We start from the raw sequence: 20,233 nt of genomic DNA on the forward strand, positions 1-20,233 counted from the left end.
CAACAGTCTACGCAGCGCTTTACAATATGTTGAATTTTTAGCGCTACACATAATTTTCTGTTTTACTGTTATATGCCTATATCCTATTGCCTGTGTTAGCTGCTTATTCCTCTCTTTTGGCAGCGCAGAATTACTTGTTATCCTTCTCTTCATAGAATATCTCGCACAGTCCTTATGGCCTTGCACACTGATCTTTTATGGAATGCGGAGGTAGATTCTAGTCGGTTGCTGGGGCAATGGCTCAGCTTAAGACTATTTGGCGTGTATTATCTCGCCAACATGCCGTTAATTCTAAAGCATCATTGCCGACAGCTTTCCTGTACAACCCCAAAGTTCCAGATAGCCTGACGTTCCCGATGTCTTCCCCTTGGGCGACGTGGAACTTATTTCATTTCCACCACCTGGTTGACCCCAGGGCCCGTAAATTATTACTGTTCAATGGGCTTCAGGACAGATTTGACCTACCCCACCAGGTGTTCAATGGGTACTTGCAGATCCGCCATTACGCTCAGACTTACAATTCTCCCCCGTCCCCCTTTGAAAGAACGATCTTGGAGGGCCCCTCAGGAAAAGGCTTAATTTCAGAAATTTAACAGATATTGAATGCCTTCCCCATCCAAGATCGAGGAAAACATTCTTACATGTTTTGCTGGGAAAGGGGTGAGGAGATTTCTTTAGAAGCATGGCAGGTGGTCTGGTCCCAGAAGGCCAAGGGCTCCCTTTGTACTCTTTATAAAGAAAATACACATAAAATATTCTACTTGTGGTACCTTACACTGGATATACTCCATGCTATCTACCCTACCAGCTCTGATCACTACTGGCGAGATAAAGGTAACCCCTTTCACATTTACTGGAGCTGTCCAGCAATCAACCCTTTTTGGAATTCAGTACAAAACCTGCTATGCCTCCTTTTTGGAGGTGCCTATCCCACTCACCCCCAATTTTTTCTTATTGGGCTGGTCTCCTCTGAAACTTGCTAAACCTTACAAAAAGGTGTTGCGCCATGTACCTACGGTTGCTCACTGCTTTGTATGCTAGTATGCAGAATTAATGGACAAACTGACAGCTAGAATCCAGGATAAGTTAGAGGCCCATACTCTCATTTGGGAATGATGGCATCTTAAGGAAGACCCACCTTTATGGCATCCCCTAGTTTTCACTTCCCCTTTGGTCACTGGATCTTCATAGAAGAATTGGGACGTCGCAGTAGTCCTCTATTTTTTCACTTTTTCCTTTTCTTCTAGCTTATCTTAGGTTCTTTATCGCTTACTATTTTCTTTTTCAATTTTGTGATACTTTGCACTACAAAGCTTAAGTTGCTCTGAAGTCATAGCAATGGCCTTTGTTTGATACGTAAATGCTTGCATGCTGTGCATTATTAATTGTTAACATTTTGCTTATACTAAGTGCCTCTTTACGGATTAGGCTTTTTTTTTCTTGTTTTATATGGTCAATGCCATCCAATATGTTCTTGGTGTGCTACGATTGTAACCTGTTTACTACATACATAGTGCCTGTATCTTCAAACATTTTTTTTTTTTTTATAAATGAAATATTTCAATCTGTGGCAGAAGCAGATGAAGCTTGTAGTTTATTCAGTCGTGCAAAATTCAAACCTGACAGTTGCCACCAGGGAGAAGAACCACTGCATGCTGTCAGGGGGTGTTGGCTTGGCACCATGTTACACCCTAAATATGGGTGTAATATGTAAAATGCTCTAAAAGGTGTAGTTAACTTTTAAAGAATCCCAACATGTCTGAAATCCATTTGGTGTGATGAAAAATAAACACCAAGATTATGGTACATTTTCAACCATTTTTTTTATACATATAGGATAGAAAAACATTCAAAAAGAAACCAGAAATTACACATGGATGTTATAAATTTTAAGATTTTAATGCCCCATGGCCGGGGATTGTAAGATGCACAGACACAGCATAAGGTACTGGTAACATAAACAGACAGGGGGTCAGATTAATCAGGTGTTAATCAGGGTTCCAAGGAGGCTGCTACACACTCACCCAAAAAGAGGAAAGTCCTCTCCATTCAAACAAAATTACCTAACACTTTCCTCTCTAGTCAGTAGACCCTGCAGTATAAAACAAACAAAAAGTTCACAGCCTCCTTTCATTAAAGTGCACTCTGAACCCCTGATCTCCCAGCCCTGGCCAGAAATATTTAAAATACAATGGTTTTAAAAAAAATAACAAAAAAAAAATAACAAAAAAAAAAAAAATAAAAGCTTATATAGATAAAAGCTAAAATATTTTACTAACAAGTCAAATAGTGCACTATAGAGTGAGTCAGAGATTCCCCATTGCCATCCTTCTACAGGAATACACATAGCTCACCCCTCTCCTTCAACCAATAATGGAACATGACACCAAGGAAGAATGTAATGAGGAACCTGATTGTGTAGCTGCTGTGCACTTCACCACTCTGTGCAAAGAAACCAGAGAGATGAGGATCTCTCTGTTAGGACCCCACAGATATGAAACTTTGAAATGACCTTACACCCAGTCTGCAGGAAGCATCGCTCTGGATACCACTATCTGGAAGAGATGCTTTCTCTGCAAGAGTTACAACAGACGCAAAGATGCAACAAGAGAAGCGCCGACTCCTCTGGAATAACAGGCAAAATTCACCAACAACTGAAATACCAAGTGAACTGGATTTGTCAGCAATGTATATGTATTAAACTCTGCTGCCCGAGATCTGAAGTCATTGTTCCAGAATTGTACTGAAATGCCATCTCTACCATTGCAGCAGAGCTAAATTCACCCACAGCTGATCTTATAGAAAAGCAAAAATAAAATGTATTTTCAGCTCCGTCATTGGCGTCCCAAGAGTCTGGAACGTGGTTCTATCAGCAGCGGAAATGACACAGATCATCTTTCTGACTTCTTTAGTAGCTGTGTTTCTTGTAAGAATGTCCAGGTTAGCTGCATCAGTTTCCATTCAGTCCTTGAGCTCATTCGTCTTTTTCTGTGTGTTAATACAGGTACACACAGTCCTGCTTTGCTGTGCACTACTTTTCCATACTCCCACAGCCAAGACAGGGGTAACAAACGGAGCCTGGATGTGCTATAGTCTCCTCTTGTTCCCTTACAGAATATCTTTCCGTAGACTTGAACAGTAAACAGTTGAGGTCCAGGCCACCGATGACATAAAACAAAGAAAAGTCATGACACAAAAGGGATATTGTGTCCCTGGAGAGCTCAATGTGTGGTTCTAAGCCTGGGGGGAGGCCTGGTTCCAGAAATAAGTGTCTGAAATACATTTCCACAATCGTTCACATTTCTCTCCTAACCTGTATCCCCCTTTCACAACAAGAGAAGTCCCAATGTTACTGTTGGGCTGGGGGGACTGTGCTTCCCACTGATTCCGGAGGCTGGTGGGACGTTGCAGGATCTAAGAAAAAAAGAACACAGTAGGCATCTGAAAATGCTGCTTAATGTCATCTAATCATCAAACTAAGCAAAATGAGAAAGAACTATAGAAAAACGCAGTTTGAAAATGTGCTGCCAAAGGTGACTCTGTTCTCCTGAAGAGTTACCAGGGCTAATTGGAGAAAAGCTTCAGTTTTGTTCTTGCTTTTTATTGCCGCCGTTTTTCACATCAACCCCAATGCCAAATAACACATTAACCACTTCAGCCCCGGAATATTTTATCTCCTTCCCGACCAGAGAACTTTTTACAATTTGGCACTGCGTCGATTTAACTGACAATTGCGCAGTAATGCAATGCTGTACTCAAATGAAATTTGCATCCTTTTTTTTCCCACAAATAGAGATTTCTTTTGGTGGTATTTGACTTCTGTAGTTTTTATTTTTTGCACTATAAACAAAAAAAGAGCGACAACTGTGAAAAAAAAAAATATTTTTTACTTTTTGCTATAATAAATACCCCCCCCAATTTTTTAAAAAAAAAACTAATTTCTTCATCAGTTTAGGCCAATATGTATTCTTCTACATATTTTTGGTAAAAAAGCGTATATTGATTGCTTTGCGCAAAAGTTATAGTGTCTACAAACTATGGGAAAGATTTATGGCGTTATTTATTTATTACTAGTAATGGTGGTGATCTGCGATTTTTAGCGGTATTGCGACATTGCAGAGGACAGATCGGACACTTTTATCATATTTTTGGGACCATTGACATTTATAGAGCGATCAGTGCTATAAATATGCACTGATTACTGTATAAATGTCACTGGCAGGGAAGGCATTAACACTAGGGGGCTAACTAGGAGAGATGACAGATCGTGAGTTCCTACTTTGTAGGAAATCACAATCTGTCTTCTCTCCTCTGACAGCACAGGGATTTGTGTGTTTACACACACAAATCCCCGTGCTGGCTCTCGTCACACGATCTCGCGTGGCCAGCGGCGATCGCGCCCACCGGCCACGCGTTTTTGGGTCCCCCCGCTGTGCAGCGGGCGCACGCCCTCTGGTGGCTCATCTGGGCAAAGCCGTATATATATATATATGGGATTTTGCCCAGGAGAGAGTCGGGAACCGGTTAAAAGAGAATATACATGTAGATTTTAGTTTCAAAATAGAGCAAATGATTAAGCATAAAAGAAAATAAATGCTGAATCAATATTCGCACGAATCAAATGGGTTTGGCGGTGCACGATAATGTAACTAAACATGTCTAGGAGTCAGTCACAAATGAACGTAAGCCAGAAATCAACCAAACATGGTAATAGCAGAAGGCAAAGAAAAGCATCAGAAAGGATGGCTAATTCTGAATAAGAGCTGCGATGTAACTGCTCCCCCTTGTGGCAGACTTTAAAATGTTGAGACATTAAAATTAATTTACAAATGAATTAGAACTGGGTTCTATTAGAAAGTTCCAGAAATCAGGCTCATTCTTCAGAACTGAATTAAAAAATGATTTTAAATTTCTAGCACTACTTAACAAATCGGTGTATTTTATAGATTTTTTAAAATACCCTCACTGGTTCTTAAAGATTGATGTATTACATTTACCTCTTAAGTGTAAGCCTTAGTCAGTACTTTGGGGAGATTTCCATTCATTTCCTGTTTTACCTTCAGGACAAGAAGTGAAGGAAAATATACCCGATGGAACACAGCAAAAAATAAATAAACTAACTGACGGGTTTTAAACCTTCCCTACTGTACCCAAAACTGAAAAAGTTGACTATACATAACAAATGTTTTATTTTTAAAATTCATTGCTACAAAAAAGAAAAAAAATAAGCACTAAGAAAACACACTAACAATAATCTTGCTATGTATTTATTAAAATAAGCCTATAAACACTCTTTGTTTCATCATTAAAAGAATACTAAAGGCTGGAGCATTTTTTCTAAAATAAAAGAGGTTTATATTTACCTGCTCTTTGCACAGAGTGGCCACTTACCTCTCTCTTCTAGGGTCCCTCAGTCGGCGCTCTCCACTCCTCCTCTTCTCCGTGTGCTCCTATAGCAAGCTGCTTGCGATGGGGACAAACGTGGGGGCACGTTCCCAAGCCGGGCTGTGTGCATCCATAGACACACACAAAGTATGGCTCAGGCCTTTCCCCTGCCTCCTCCTCACAGGATTTGAGTGACAGCAGCAGGGGGAGCCTCTGAGACCAGCGCTACTGCAGATGGACACGACACTGTATTGAAAGAGTGTGAATGGACACACAGAGCACGGCTTGGCAGTGAGCCTGCTCACGTGCCCCCATAGCAAGAGGCTTGCTATCGGGGTGCACTTGGCAGGGGGGAGGAACCAGAACCACAGGTGGCAGACCCAAAAAGAAGAGGATCAGGGCGGCGCTGTACAAAACCACTGCACAGAGCAAGTAAGTATGACATGTTTGTTAATTTATTTTTAAATTCTTTCCTTTAGAATCACTTTAATGCAGGTAATGCATTACAATAAAACACCTTTTTTTCTTTAGAACCAGTTTAAAACAGGTGAAACAGTCTGTGTTTCTGAGATAAAGGTTTTTCCTTTTTTTTTTTGGGAAGTATCTTATACGCCCCAGTTCTTCAAGTGGTTATTTAGGTTATAAGGATAATGCATGTACTTTTTGGCTATGACTATGCATTTGCTTGATTTAAAGAGGTCTGTACAGTATATTCAACTGACCCATGCATATAGTAATTTATATGACACTTCAAGGAAACATCCAATGAGAGTAATTATAGAGGCTGCCAATATGAAGCTCTTTTTAAAAAATCTAGATGCCTAGCTATCATACCAATTCTTTGGCTGTAATACCTGGTGTAACAAAATGCAAGTCCCAAGTCCTAAAGCAGGCTTGTTCTATGTCAATGGCTCAAAAGCCAGAGATAAGCAGCTAGCATTTTCAGAATCAGAATCAGGTCAGAATGGCAACCCACATCTTTTTCTAAGCACAACTTTCCCTGATGACAAACAGAATATCTGTTTAAAATAATGCTGTTACCTTGTCATAATACCACACCGGGACAGTTTTTTTTTATCATTATACTTACAGGATGTCCAACAGTTTCCCTATAACATGGGATCCAGAATAATTTTATAACTCACAATTAGGTTTACCTTGTCTACTAAGCTCACCTGGCACAGGACTGGTTGTGATGGGAGCCCCTCCCTGCATTGCAGCTACGATCGCAGGGCTGTGTGTGGCAGCTGACCCCAGGGAAGACGGCAAGTTAGGAGGCGCTGAAGATATGGCAATGGAAGGATTAGGTGGGATGGAGGAAGGTCCACCGACCCGACATGCTGCAGGAGGGAAGGAGCCATGCATGGGAAGGGGAGTTGAATAGGGGTTAATTGGTGGGTTGTTATGAGCAGAATCAACTAAGTCACTACCCATGTTAAATGTTACAGGCAAAGGCATGCTGGGGTGCTGATTACCGGGCACCGGAGGCTGGGCAGGAGCAGGTACTGCTGATGGGATCATGGGATTGGGTGGTGGTTGACCTGTATACGAACCAGAACCTGTAAGAAAGAAATTAAATCACAGTCATCCATATTGATTAGTAGAATCCACACAACATGCACATAATGCTAGACATATACGGCTCAAATTTCAGTAAATTCCTACTGAATAGGCCAAATTCAAGCCAAGGTTGCCCCTGTCGACACCACGCCGCTTGACAAATTACAATTACACCACACCGCTTGAAGGAGCAGGGTGGAAAATTGTGAGCTGAACAGTGACTGTCACTGTTCTGGTATTCTGTCAGAAAATAATAGCCAGCAGGGGAGCATCCTCCATCTATGTTGGTTAGTGTAGATGGAGGAATTGATTGAATGCCTGTGGGCTGAATGAAAGAAATCAAATCATGTATGGCTAGCCTTTGGCACAAACATTTCAACCAGAGGATGTACAAAAATAGGATTTTTTTCTACAGCTTATCTGTAAAATCCTTTTTTTGGAGTACATCACGGGGCACAGAGCAGCTATAGTAATTACTATCTGGGTTATACGCCACCTATAGGTGAATGGACACTGGCACACCTAAAAGACAGGAAGTCCCCCTCTATATAACCCCTCCTATACAGGAAGTACCTCAGTTTTGTAGCAAGCAATTCCCAAAAGAGGTGAGGGGCCTCTGTGTCCCATGATGTACTCCAAGAAAAGGATTTTACAGGTAAGCTGTAGGAAAAATCCTATTTTCTTTATCGTACATCACGGGACACAGACAATTACTATCTGTCATGTCCCAAAGCAATGCTCCTTTAGAGGGAGACACCATCATAGAAACTGCCACCAAAGAAGGACCTACTCTGTTATTTGTAATACACTGAGGCCAAAGGCTGTATCTTCTACGCGATTGACATTGACCTGGTAAAAACCCTTAGATGTATAAACAAAAGACCAAATAGTGGTCTTGTACACCTGGTCCACTGACATCCGATGATGAATGGCCCAAGATACTCCCACACCTGGCAGAGAATCTCTCCCCATAGGCATCATTGATAAACTGGCAGATCCACTGCTAAATATTCAACCTGGATGCCGCCTGCTCTTTCTGGGCTCTTCTGGCAGCACAAACCAGGATTCCTGACTTGTGCTGACAACTCAAGTAGACCCTGAGCATCTGAATTACCTCTAGAGTAGGTAGCGATCTTTCTCCTGCCGACTGTGGATTAGGAGAAAAATAAAAGGCAAGACACTGTCCTGATTCAAGTGAAAAACTAGAAACCACTTTAGGCAATAAAAATGGATGAGGACGCAACATAACCTTATGATGCGAGACCAAGAATGGCTCCTTGCATGAAAGAGCCGCCAACTCTGACACTCCACTTCGTGAAGTGATAGCAACCAAAGAATCCACCTTCTGAGATAAAAGGACCAACAGTTTGCCCCGATTGGTTCAAAAAGTGGCCTCTGCAAGGACAGATCAATTCAAGTCCCAAGGACACAAGAATGGCCTGACAGGTGGGACTGTCCAAGTTACATGCTGTATGAGGTATGAAATAAGGAGTGAGAAATAACGGCCCCTGGAAAAAATGGATAGGGATGAACTCTGACCCTTAACGGTACTTAAGGCCGAACTCCTTTCCTCTACCGATTGGAGAAAGAAAAAGAAAATCTCCCACCCACATATTTCTGCGGGTGCCACTTCCTGGCTTCACCCCAGGCAAAAAATTGCAATTGAAGTTCCCCGAAGTTGGCTTCCAGGGGCTCAACAGTCCTGAGATACAGGACACAAGACCATCAGGTCCCACTGGACTAGGAGTGTCCAAAGGAGCAACCCCCACAAGACTTGCTATGTCTGTGTACCAAGCCCCCCTGGGCCAATTCGGGCCAACACTAATATCAGTGTTACCACCTTACGGATTCTTCGCAAAAGAAGTGGCTGAATCCGAAATGGGGGAAAAAAAACATCAAGTGAGGGAGAACAAGACCTTAAGGTGTTACCAGTACATGTACCCTTATTGACAGTGGGACTCTTGTCCCGGACACACCTGTCCCAAACTGTTGTAGAACTTGGTATCTAGTAGATTCCCCTTCAGAGTTCCCCTTGCCACTATCCTATACCTGGAATATGTATTGGCGATAGAGACAGCACTTGTACTGTCCCAGACAGAATGTGGTACACCTCCCTGAGTTGCATGACCTCTGGTGCCGCCCTGGTGGTTGATATATATATGCCTGCAGAGGCATTTCCAGATTGAACCTACAACAGGTTTGTCCTATAATTCAGAGCAAGGCATACTAGCCAAAAAATTCAAGCTATGGACAGTATTCTCTCCTGTGGAGACCAAGCCCACTGAACTGTAGCCAGCCTCAAGTCAACTTAGAGAGACTGGCATCAGTGGTTATTATTTTCCAAATTCCTGAAAAGGAAGAATATCAAGCACCAATTTCTGCTCTACAACAACCCAGAAACAGAGCCTTACGGGAATGCAATGCCTGGATCTACAAGTTCCAGACAGAGAATGAACCTCTACCAAGACGTGGAGTAGGGCTGTATGTAGAGAACATGCTTTGACCTAAACACAGATTCCTCCTGTAGAAATATATCGAAGGAACCCCTGAAATTGACTGCTTCCTGAGCAAAGATTGAGGTAAAGAGTATTGAGGTGTCTTCAGCAAGACCAGCACTGGGGCTAGACGCTGTGAGAACCCTCCGGAGCTGTGGCCAACCCAAGGGGAAGATTCACAAAAAAATGGCTTTCCACTGCAATTATAGAAATATTTGATGAGCCTAGAAACAAACCGCCACACAAAAATGTGCCTTTACAGATGATTATGGACACCGAAATCTACCTCTTGCAGAGAGGTCATCACTGAACAGTCTAGCCCAGGGGTGTCCAAACTACGGCCCTCCAGCTGTTGCGGAACTACACTTCCCATGAGGCATTGTAAAACTCTGACATTCACAGACATGACTAGGCATGATGGGAGTTGTAGTTCCTTAACAACTGGAGGGCCATAGTTTGGACACCACTGGTCTAGCCTATCTGAAACAGAACGATATTCAGCGGTTTGAGACCTTAAGATAGACCTCTTGTCCTTATTTGGCTTTGGAACTGCTACCATTTAATTGTCTCACAATAATGAGCCCATAACTTATGCTCCAAGAGCAAATGCAAGGCAAAAGACTAACCACTCTGTGACAGACCCAGACAGTCCCAAGAAGTGCACTTAACCTACCAGGTTTCTGCCGGCTAAAGATGGAACAAACCACCTCAGAGACTGCCCCAAGATTTTCTGGCCCAAGATACTCTCAAAACCCAGCAGCCTCAGATGCCTCCGTCACCCAGGTGGGAAAAGCTTACTGCATCTGGCATCCCCGGGCAGTCTCCCATCTATATACTAACCAGGCTTGATCCTGCTTAGGCTTCGATGAACCGAGATCAGGCATGATGAAGGTGATGTGGCCGCAGTCTGATTAAAAATGAATGCGCCAACAAACACTGCAAAGACAAACACCACAGTGGCTCAGATGCACCGGACACCACTGTCCATCGGGAGATGTGGACACAGCCAGATCCCTGAACCTGCTTCCCCCGGCTGTCTCTCTTTTCTGGAACCATTTAACTGGTATAACAGGTAAATAATGCAGCAACTATATTATCCAACCTAATATACAGTCCTCCAGGGATGCAGGCCTAAAACAATGTTGGTTTACTCTATGCAACCCCTTAGGTATGCAAATACCTAGGTATGCAAACATGCAGGTATACAAGTATTCTTGCCATTCATGCATTTATGTATGCAGTACAAGGTCAATAAGCACACACGCATGTAACCCAAGGCAAACAAGCACCCAGGCAAATAAGCTCATATGCATGTAGTCCTATGCAAATAAGCACATATGTATGTAGTCTCAGGAAAAAAGTATATATGTATACAGCTTAATGTAAACAAACATATGTATACAGTACAAATGAAAACATGCCAGCATGTGTTTAAGCCATATGCGTTTATGGAAGCATGTGCTTATGCAACCATGCATTTAGGCAAAATATGAAAGCGTGCGCTGTACACACGCATTCATGCAACATGTGCCCATGGAAACAGGCATTTTTGCAATAAGCAGGCATGCGGTTACGAAACGTGTTTATGCAACATGTATTTATGCAGACATGTATAACCATGCATCTTTATGCAACCATGTCTCTTTATACAATCATGTATCCTTATGCGATCATGTATCTTTATGCAACCATGTATCCTTATGTGATCATGTATAACTATGTATATTTAAGCAAACATGTTGTCTTTCCTGAGCAATCAGGAAAGACAACAATAAGAGCAGGGAAAGGTTAAAACCACTGTGTTCCCTCTTGGAGGTCTTTTCTCACTTTCTATGTGATCGCTAGGACAGCGCAGGCTAGTCTACCCAACCTGGACATGGACAGCAATAACTCTTCCAGTTTATCAAAACCAAAAAAAAAAATTTTTAAAAAGCTCCCAGAAACAGGATTTATTACTAAAAATACAGAAGTGGTGTGGGGTTTGATCTCCTTTTGGATTGGGAGCATGGTAGGCAGAACTTAATTCTATCCCTGTGAGAGGCAGGGCACAGCTTTTCAGCTGATTTTCTTGCATCACAAAATACACTTAAAGCGGATCTTCACACAATTTTGCAAGTTAAGCTCACTGGTTTCTAAATATATCACAGAGTGCTCAATGGACCTTTTTTTTTTGCTCGTACCTTAGGACATGTGGCCCGTTCTGTGTTGCCTGTCTTATGTCCCTGCGGCTGTGGGCGGAGATTTTGCGGGTATTTGCATCATTTCCTGTCCTTGCCACACTATCTCCTGGGATCTCGTGGCATTCATCCCAGGAGTCAGTGCGGAGAGCCGCCGCAAATCTCGCGGGATTTCGTTCAGATAGAGCTTCACATTACAACGGGGGCGGGAACTTCCTAAGACGCCACCCGTTGTGATGGCAACAAAGATGATTACGCTGCTCGGCGCAGTTACCACTGAGCATGCGCAGGAACCAGCAAGGAATGCTGGTACATCTACTGTACAGGAAGTGATTGCTTGTGGGCTTCAAATGCCCACAAGCAAGATTAAAACTGCAGTTTATTATTTATATAAGTTAGTTATGATTTTAAAGAAAAACGGACATGGATGGAGGAAAAGAACACTAATGCCCCGTACACACGGTCGGATTTTCCGATGGAAAATGTGTGATAGGACCTTGTTGTTGGAAATTCCGACCTTGTGTAGGCTCCATCACACATTTTCCATCGGATTTTCCGACACACAAAGTTTGAGAGCAGGCTATAAAATTTTCTGACAACAAAATCCGTTGTCAAAATTTCCGATCGTGTGTACACAAATCCGACGCACAAAGTGCCATTCATGCTCAGAATAAATAAAGAGATGAAAGCTATTGGCTACTGCCCCGTTTATAGTCCCGACGTACGTGTTTTACGTCACCGCGTTCAGAATGATCGGATTTTCCGACAACTTTGTGTGACCATGTGTATGCAAGACAAGTTTGAGCCAACATCCGTCTGAAAAAAATCCTAGGATTTTGTTGTCGGAATGTCCGATCAATGTCCGACCGTGTGTATGGGGCATAAAAGTGAGTGTAACATGAGAAAGATGGGAATTTTTAACTGTAAAAAAAAAAAAAAAATCGGGAGTAAGTGCACATCCACTTTAAGGATAGGTAAAGCATTTGCAGCTTTAGCTCCCTATTGAGGAAACAAATGAAAGGTCAAATTAATGATAAATTTAGGAATACTCCCTGAACCTGCACAAAAAATTGGTGCTGAAAATATACAAATGAATAAAAATTAATTCCAGAGCTGCCCATTGTGAAGTAAGAAACCTATAAATGATAGATATGTGTTTTGTAACCGCGTTCCCTAATTGTGAAATACATTAAACCTTAAAGAATTCATCAAAAACAATTCATCAAAAGCAAGACAAGTGCTTAAATGTATAAATAACAAGTCAGCAAATCTACCATAATCTTAACAGAAGAGGTAAATAGTGGCGTTAGCACCTATTGATGCACTAGAGCAGTGTTTCTCAACTTCAGTCCTCAAGGCGCCCCAACAGGTCATGTTTTCAGGCTCTCCATTATTTTGCACAGGTGATTTGATCAGTTTCACTGCCTTATGCTCCATGCACACTGAAGCTGATAAACTGACGTTTTTGGGAGTTTGGGTGTTTTCTTTTTTTTTTAACAGCACGTAAACGCCTCTCCATGTTATCCTATGTGTCCATGCACACATGGATGTTTTTTGGAAGTTTATCAGCATGGGAGTTAATGGGCTGATCCCCCCCTCCTGGACCATACCAAGCCACGTGGGGGGGGGTTTGGGTGCTTTGGGGCAGGGGGTGCCCTGCCCCCCCACCCCATAGCACCTTGCCCCCATGATGATGAGGACAAGGGCCTCTTCCTGACAACCCTGGCCAGTGGTTGTTGGGGTCTGCAGGCGGGGGCTTATCCAAATCTGGAAGCCCCCTTTAACAAGGAGGCACCCAGATCCCGGCCCCCCACCCTATGTGAATGAGTATGGGGTACATTGTACCCCTACCCATTCACCTAAAAAAAAAAAAAGTGTCAAAAATAAACACAGTACACAGGTTTTTAAAGTATTTTATTAAGGTAGCTCCCACATCTCAGAAGTAGGCCTCTTCTAAAGATGATGCACAAGAAAGCCCGCAGTTTGCTGAAGATATGCAGACTAAGGACATGGATTACTGGAACCATGTCCTGTGGTCTGATGAGACCAAGATAAACTTATTTAGTTCAGATGGTGTCAAGCGTGTGTGGCTGCAACAAGGTAAGGAGTACAAAGCCAAGTGTGTCTTGCCTACAGTCAAGCATGGTGGTGGGAGTGTCATGGTCTGGGGCTGCATGAGTGCTGCCGCACTGGGGAACTACAGTTCATTGGGGGAACCATGAATGCCAACATGTACTGTGACATACTGAAGCAGAGCATGATCCCCTCCCTTCGGAGACTGGGTCGCAGGGCAGTATTCCAACATTATAACGACCCCAAACACACCTCCAAGACAACCACTGCCTTGCTAAAGAAGCTGAGGGTAAAGGTAATGGACTGGCCAAGCACGTCCCCAGACCTAAATCCTACTGAGCATCTGTGGAGCATCCTCAAACGGAAGGTGGTGGAGCGCAAGGTCTCTAACATCCACCAGTTTCGTGATGTTGTCATGGAGGAGTGGAAGAGGACTTCAGTGGCAACCCGTGAAGCTCTGGTGAACTCCATGCCCAAGAGGGTTAAAGTAGTGCTGGAAAATAATGGTGGCCACAAAAAATATTGACACTTTGGGCCCAATTTGGACATTTTCACTTAGTGGTGTACTCACTTTTGTTGCCAGTGGTTTAGACAGGAATGGCTGTGTGTTGAGATATTTTGAGGGGACAGCAAATTTACACGGTTATACAAGCTGTACACTCACTACTTTACATTGTAGAAAAGTGCCATTTCTTCAGTATTGTCACATGAAAAGATAAAAATAGGATTTTTAATAACAGCTTACCTGTAAAATCATTTTCTTTCGATGGACATCACGGGACAAAGAGCCTCAGTAATAACTGATGGGTTATATAGGTATCACTGGTGATTGGACACTGGCACACCCTAACCAGGAAGTTCAACCCCCTATATAATCCCTCCCCCTTGCAGGGATACCTCAGTTTTGTAGCCAAGCAATATAGTGTATTAGAAGAGGGGCGGGACCTCTGTGTCCCGTGATGTCCATCGAAAGAAAAGGATTTTACAGGTAAGCTGTTTTGTCTTTCTCAAACATCACGGGACACAGAGCCTCAGTAATAACTGATGGGATGTCCCAGAGCAATGCTATCTGAGGGGAGGGGAACCACAACCAAGTAGGGTGCAATCAGACCTGAGGACCCTGTACCGCTGCCTGCAGCACACTACACCCAAAGGCGATATCCTCATGCCTTCTCACATCCACCTGATAAAATCTGGTGAATGTATGGACTGAAGACCAGGTTGCGGCCTTGCAGATTTGAGCCATAGAGGCCTGGTGATGCACTGCCCAAGAAGCACCAATAGCCCTTGTGGAATGTGCCCTGATCTGAAACGGAGGAATCTTCTGTTTCAAACCGTAAGCTTGAATGATCAATTGTCGAATCCATTTAGAAATGGTAGCTTTTGATGCTGCCTGTCCTCTACTGAGACCGTCTGGCAGCACAAACAAAACATCCGTTTTGCGAATCTGAGCAGTCGCTTCCAGATAGGCCTTGACTGCTCTCACTACATCCAAAGAATGTAGTGATCTTTCTTACGGAGAACAGGGATCTGGAAAAAAGGAAGGTAGAACAATGTCTTGGTTTAGATGAAAATCTGAAACCACCTTCGGTAAAAAACTAGGATGAGGGCGCAGTACCACTCTATCCTTGTGTACAATCAAAAAAGGCTCTTTACAGGAAAGAGCTGCTAATTCTGATACTCTTCTAGCAGAAGAGATGGCTACCAGAAAGATTAACTTCCTTGTCAGCAAGACCAAAGGAATCTGACGTATTGGTTCAAAAGGCTGTTTCTGTAACACAGACAGAACCAAGTTCAAGTCCCAGGGGTTTAGGGGCGCCTTAACCGGAGGATTAAGACGCGTCACCCCCTGCGTGAAGTTTTGGACCAAAGAATGCGAAGCAAGTGGCCGTTGAAATAATACTGATAAGGCCGAGACCTGGCCCTTGATGGTACTCAAGGCCAGCTTCATCTCTAATCCCAATTGTAGAAAATCAAGAATTCTACCAATCACATATTTTCTGGGATGCCAACCCCTGGATTCACACCAGGATATATAAGCTTTCCAGACTCTATGATAAATCATTCTGGAAGCTGGCTTCTTTGCGTTGATCAAGGTAGCTATCACAGGACCTGAAAGCCCACGACTCTTCAGAACGTGGGTCTCAATAGCCAAACCGTCAAATTTAGCGCTTGTAAAGCAGGATGGAACACTGGACCTTGAGACAACAGGTCTGGGCGTACCGGTAGTGTCCACGGGGAACCCACCGTCATCCTTACTATTTCCGCATACCACGTCCTTCTGGGCCAAGCGGGGGCCACCAGAAGTACTGACTTCCTTTCCTGCCTGATCCTGCGAAGGAGTCGTGGCAGTAGCAGAATAGGCGGGAATGCATATATTAGTGAGAACCGATGCCACGGAATCACGAACGCATCCGTCCCGAGTGCAAGAGGATCTTTGGTCCTTGCCACAAATCTGTCTATCTTTTTGTTGAATCGGGATGCAAAGAGATCTACATCTGGAACCCCCCATCTTTGGCATATGGCCCAAAAGACATCGGGATGCAGAGACCATTCCCCTGGAAGTAACTGCTGATGACTTAAATAGTCCGCCTGCCAGTTCTCTATCCCCGGAATAAAAACTGCCGATATGCACGGCACATGCTTCTCTGCCCAGACTAAGATCTGGTTCACCTCCTTTTGAGCAGCTCGGCTCCTGGTGCCTCCCTGATGATTGACATAAGCCACTGCTGTGGCATTGTCGGACTGGATCCTGACTGGGAAACCCTGTAGCCTGATAGTCCAGGCCTTTAGGGCAAGATATACCGCACGGATCTCCAGAATGTTGATGGGTAAGGTCCTCTCGGTCTTGGACCATACCCCCTGAACCGCAGACTGTTCCAGAACTGCTCCCCAACCTGACAGACTGGCATCTGTTGTTACCACCGTCCAGGTAACCGGGAGAAAGGATTTTCCCTTCTGCAGATTTTTTGGGTATGAGCCACCAATTGAGGCTCTGACGCACTGCATGAGACAGGTGCATCGGAAGGTCTAATGCCTGAACCTTCTTGTTCCAGGCCGACAGAATACTGTGCTGCAGTAGTCTTGAATGGAACTGAGCATAGGGAACCGCTTCGAACGAAGACACCATCTTTCCCAGCAGCCTCATACAAAGGCAGACAGAGGGACCCTTCTTGGTCCTGACTGCCAGGATCAGCTCCCTTAAGGCAGTGATCTTTGCCTGAGGTAGAAATACCTTCTCCTGGCTTGTATCTATGATCAGACCCAAATACTGCAGTCTTCTTACTGGTTTTAGGAAAGATTTTTCTAGGTTGAGGATCAAACCTAGGTATTCCAGATAATTGAATGTGGTCCTCAAGTTCCCGTTCAAGGAGGCTACGGACCGGTCTATCAGGAGCAGGTTGTCTAGGTATGCTACGACAGCTATACCCTGAGCCCTTAATCTGTCCAGAGGAGGAGCCAAGACCTTTGTGAACACTCGAGGTGCAGTGGCTATCCCAAAAGGCAGAGCCACAAACTGGAAATGGCGCCCTCCTATCTCGAAGCGCAGAAACTTCTGATGAGCAGGAAAAATGGGCACATGTAGATATGCATCTCTGATGTCTATTGATGCCAGAAATTCTCCTTCCTGCAGTGTGGAGACTACTGTCCGAATTGATTCCATGCGGAAGGATTGAATCCTTAGGAATCGGTTCAGATCCCCTAAATCCAAAATGGGTCTGACATCCCCATTTGGTTTTTGGACTGTAAAAAGGTTGGAATAGAAACCCAATCCTTGATCCTTCGCGGGAACTACCATAATGACCTCCTGCGACAAAAGTCGCTCTAACGCTAGAAGGAGCGACTGCTTTTTCTCTGGATCTCTGGGGACACTTGACCTGAGGAAACGAGGAGAAGGAAATTCCTGAAACTCCAGCTTGTACCCTAAGGTTACCATGGAGATTACCCATCTGTCCTGGAAATTCTCCTGCCAGAGCCCTGAGAACTGTCGCAGTCTTCCCCCCATTCGAGCGAGCGGGGGCGCCCCCTCATGCAGAGGTCTTAGTGTTTTGCCTAGTAGGCTTCTTCCCACAGGACTTCTTTTGTCCCTGGGGTTGACTCTTGTCTCTGGACCCAGACGGAGGAGGCCGTCGAGACTGCCTGGAGGCTGAAGCCCCCGGCGCTGGGGAAAGAGTCCGTTTGAAAGAGGGACACTTACTCTTCTTCTTAACAGGTAAGAGAGTGCTTTTCCCACAAGAGATTCTCTTGATATAGTTATGCAAGTCTTCTCCAAACAACCTTTCACCACGAAATGGAAACCCAGTCAGGAGCTTCTTACATGGTGCTTCAGCTGAGCAACCTTTCAACCATAGGATTCTATGTATATGCACTAACCCCAGCGACAGACAAGAGGTTTGCATGATAGAATCTCTGATGGCGTCAACAACATAACATAAGGCCGCTGGAAGGTTAGCCAACCCCTGGGCCTGTTGTTCAGGTAAAACCTTGATGACCTGCTTAACATGGTCTCTTAGGTATTGACAGACTCCAATCGCTGCTACTGCAGGTTGAGCCACTGAACCTGCTAAGGAGAAAACATCCTTCAATAGGGATTCCATCTTTTTATCTACAGGATCCCTGAGCATCTGAGCATTGTCTACAGGACAAGTCAGACTATTATTTACGTAGGAAATTGCGGCATCAATGGCTGGTACTCCCCACATTTTCATAAACTTTTCTTCCGTAGGATAAAGTGTTGAAAACTTTTTCGGCGGAAAAAAAACGTTTATCTGGGTGATCCCACTCAGAATAAAGGAGCTTTTCAAGTAAATTATGAACAGGAAAAGCCTGTGCTGTTTGAGGAGGTTTCAATGACCCTAAAGAAGAAGAGGGTCCTTTAACTGATTCAGATATGGGCAACTTAAATGTGGAGCGGACCAATCCAGTAAGAAACTGCACTAAGACTTTCTCCTCTTGGGAAGTCGAAGAGGGTCCCTCTCCACCTGATTCCTCCGAAGAGGAATCATCTGTCCCATCCCGATCCTCTGAAAGGGATTCCTCTCCTTTATCCCAGAGCTCCTCTTCCTGAGGGTCTTGGGGAACAGAGAAAGGCCTAGTGCGTTTTCTTCCACTGAGTGAAGACGTAATCACGGCCATTAATCTTTCCTCGAAGCCATTAATGGCTGAGGAAAAAACCTCCTGTGTAATGTATACAGGGGCTGAAGTGCCAGAAGCAGGTAATGCCCCTGACCCCGACGGCTCTCCCTGGCTAGCCGTCCCTGGCCCCTCAGGGGGGGAGGATGCTGCAGACAGGGGGCCCTCAGAACCTGAGCGAGATCCCCTAGAGTCTCTGGTTCTTGGGGTGCTTGAACCTCTTCTACCCATAGTGCAAAGCAACAAGGTGGAGGTATCACAAGATGAACACTGACTGCTGAGCGATGTAGTCTGGCTAAAAGCCGTGCTACCCAATGCCCAGTCTGGTGTTACTTTAGTTAATGCTGCCTAGGAGAATGCCTGTGTCCCACCTTACATGCGACCGTCAGCTCTGTGTCCCTCCAGAAGGCTTAGTGCACCTGTAATTAGTGCCTTTAATAGCCTGCAGCCGGTCCTGTGGGCGCCTGAGCACGCTGTGCTGACGCCCCGTCCCCCCCCCCCTTTTTGAAAAAATGAGCGCTTCCCGCGCTAGCCGACCCTTCTGAACCAACATGGAGGAGGCTGGGGGAGGGGGAGGAGGGTGAGAGGCCGGTAGTGATGGGCCTGCCCTGTGCAAATGGCGGCGGCGGCCGCGACGGTGGTGAAAATGCGGTGTCTAACCGCCTTACAGATCACCTGCAGCCCCCCCCCTAGTCTGGGGGGAGATATCCCTTAGGAGAGCCCCCCACCCATCCTACCTGGAGCCGGCCGGAGGAGCTTGTGCAGCGTCAAACACTTGAGACAGACATCAGCATGAGAAGGTATGTGCTCTTGGCAGCCCCCGGTGGTCACAATAGGCATAGCATGCATTTACCTGAAAGAAGAAACCTACTAGAATTAAAAAATTCTGTGGAATCTCCCTTACCTTATCCAGCCGCAGGGTTTGTTGTACAGACCCAATCTTCGCCTCTCACGGTGGGCTCCGTTTGAAAAATACGTCAGAGACTGGGGCCCCCTACGAATAGGGGGATCCACAGTTCTGGCCATGTAAAGTACCCGGCTAGAAAAACCATTTTCTAATATGCGAGGTCCAGCTCTCTAAAAAGAGAAGCATTACAGGTAAAACCTTGTTTCTTCGGACACGAGGCCCGGGTACCATCCAATTCGGCCTAGAAAAGACACTTTGGAATGGATCCGGTTTGCCTGGCTTGCCCAGTATAGGATATAGGATATTCCCTTTGGAGCTAAGCACAGGACATCTTTACACGTCCATCACCTAAGACACTGGCGTAAAAACTGAGGTATCCCTGCAAGGGGGAGGGATTATATAGGGGGTTGAACTTCCTGGTTAGGGTGTGCCAGTGTCCAATCACCAGTGATACCTATATAACCCATCAGTTATTACTGAGGCTGTGTGTCCCGTGATGTATG

The 20,233-nt window shown here is 44.6% G+C and overlaps 1 protein-coding gene across 6 annotated transcripts in view; it reads right to left on the bottom strand.

Moving 5' to 3' along the window:
* Positions 1 to 1,878: 1,878 nt before the first annotated feature.
* The window catches only part of SMARCC2 (SWI/SNF related BAF chromatin remodeling complex subunit C2), a 157,013-nt gene continuing 138,658 nt past the window's right edge, over positions 1,879 to 20,233 (bottom strand). For 2 of the 6 annotated variants that reach the window (XM_073613982.1, XM_073613981.1), the window contains exons 27-28: positions 6,561 to 6,944; positions 1,879 to 3,414 (exon numbers count right to left, since the gene is read on the bottom strand). In XM_073613982.1, coding sequence (XP_073470083.1) covers positions 3,350 to 3,414; positions 6,561 to 6,944 — 449 coding nt within the window. In that variant the 3' untranslated portion in view covers positions 1,879 to 3,349. The remainder of the gene's footprint in view (positions 3,415 to 6,560; positions 6,945 to 20,233) is intronic. The other 4 variants (XM_073613985.1, XM_073613984.1, XM_073613983.1 and 1 more) reach the window with 4 other exon arrangements.

This window comes from Aquarana catesbeiana, linkage group LG02, assembly GCF_042186555.1.
Source record: "Aquarana catesbeiana isolate 2022-GZ linkage group LG02, ASM4218655v1, whole genome shotgun sequence".
Classification (NCBI taxonomy): Eukaryota; Metazoa; Chordata; class Amphibia; order Anura; family Ranidae; genus Aquarana; species Aquarana catesbeiana.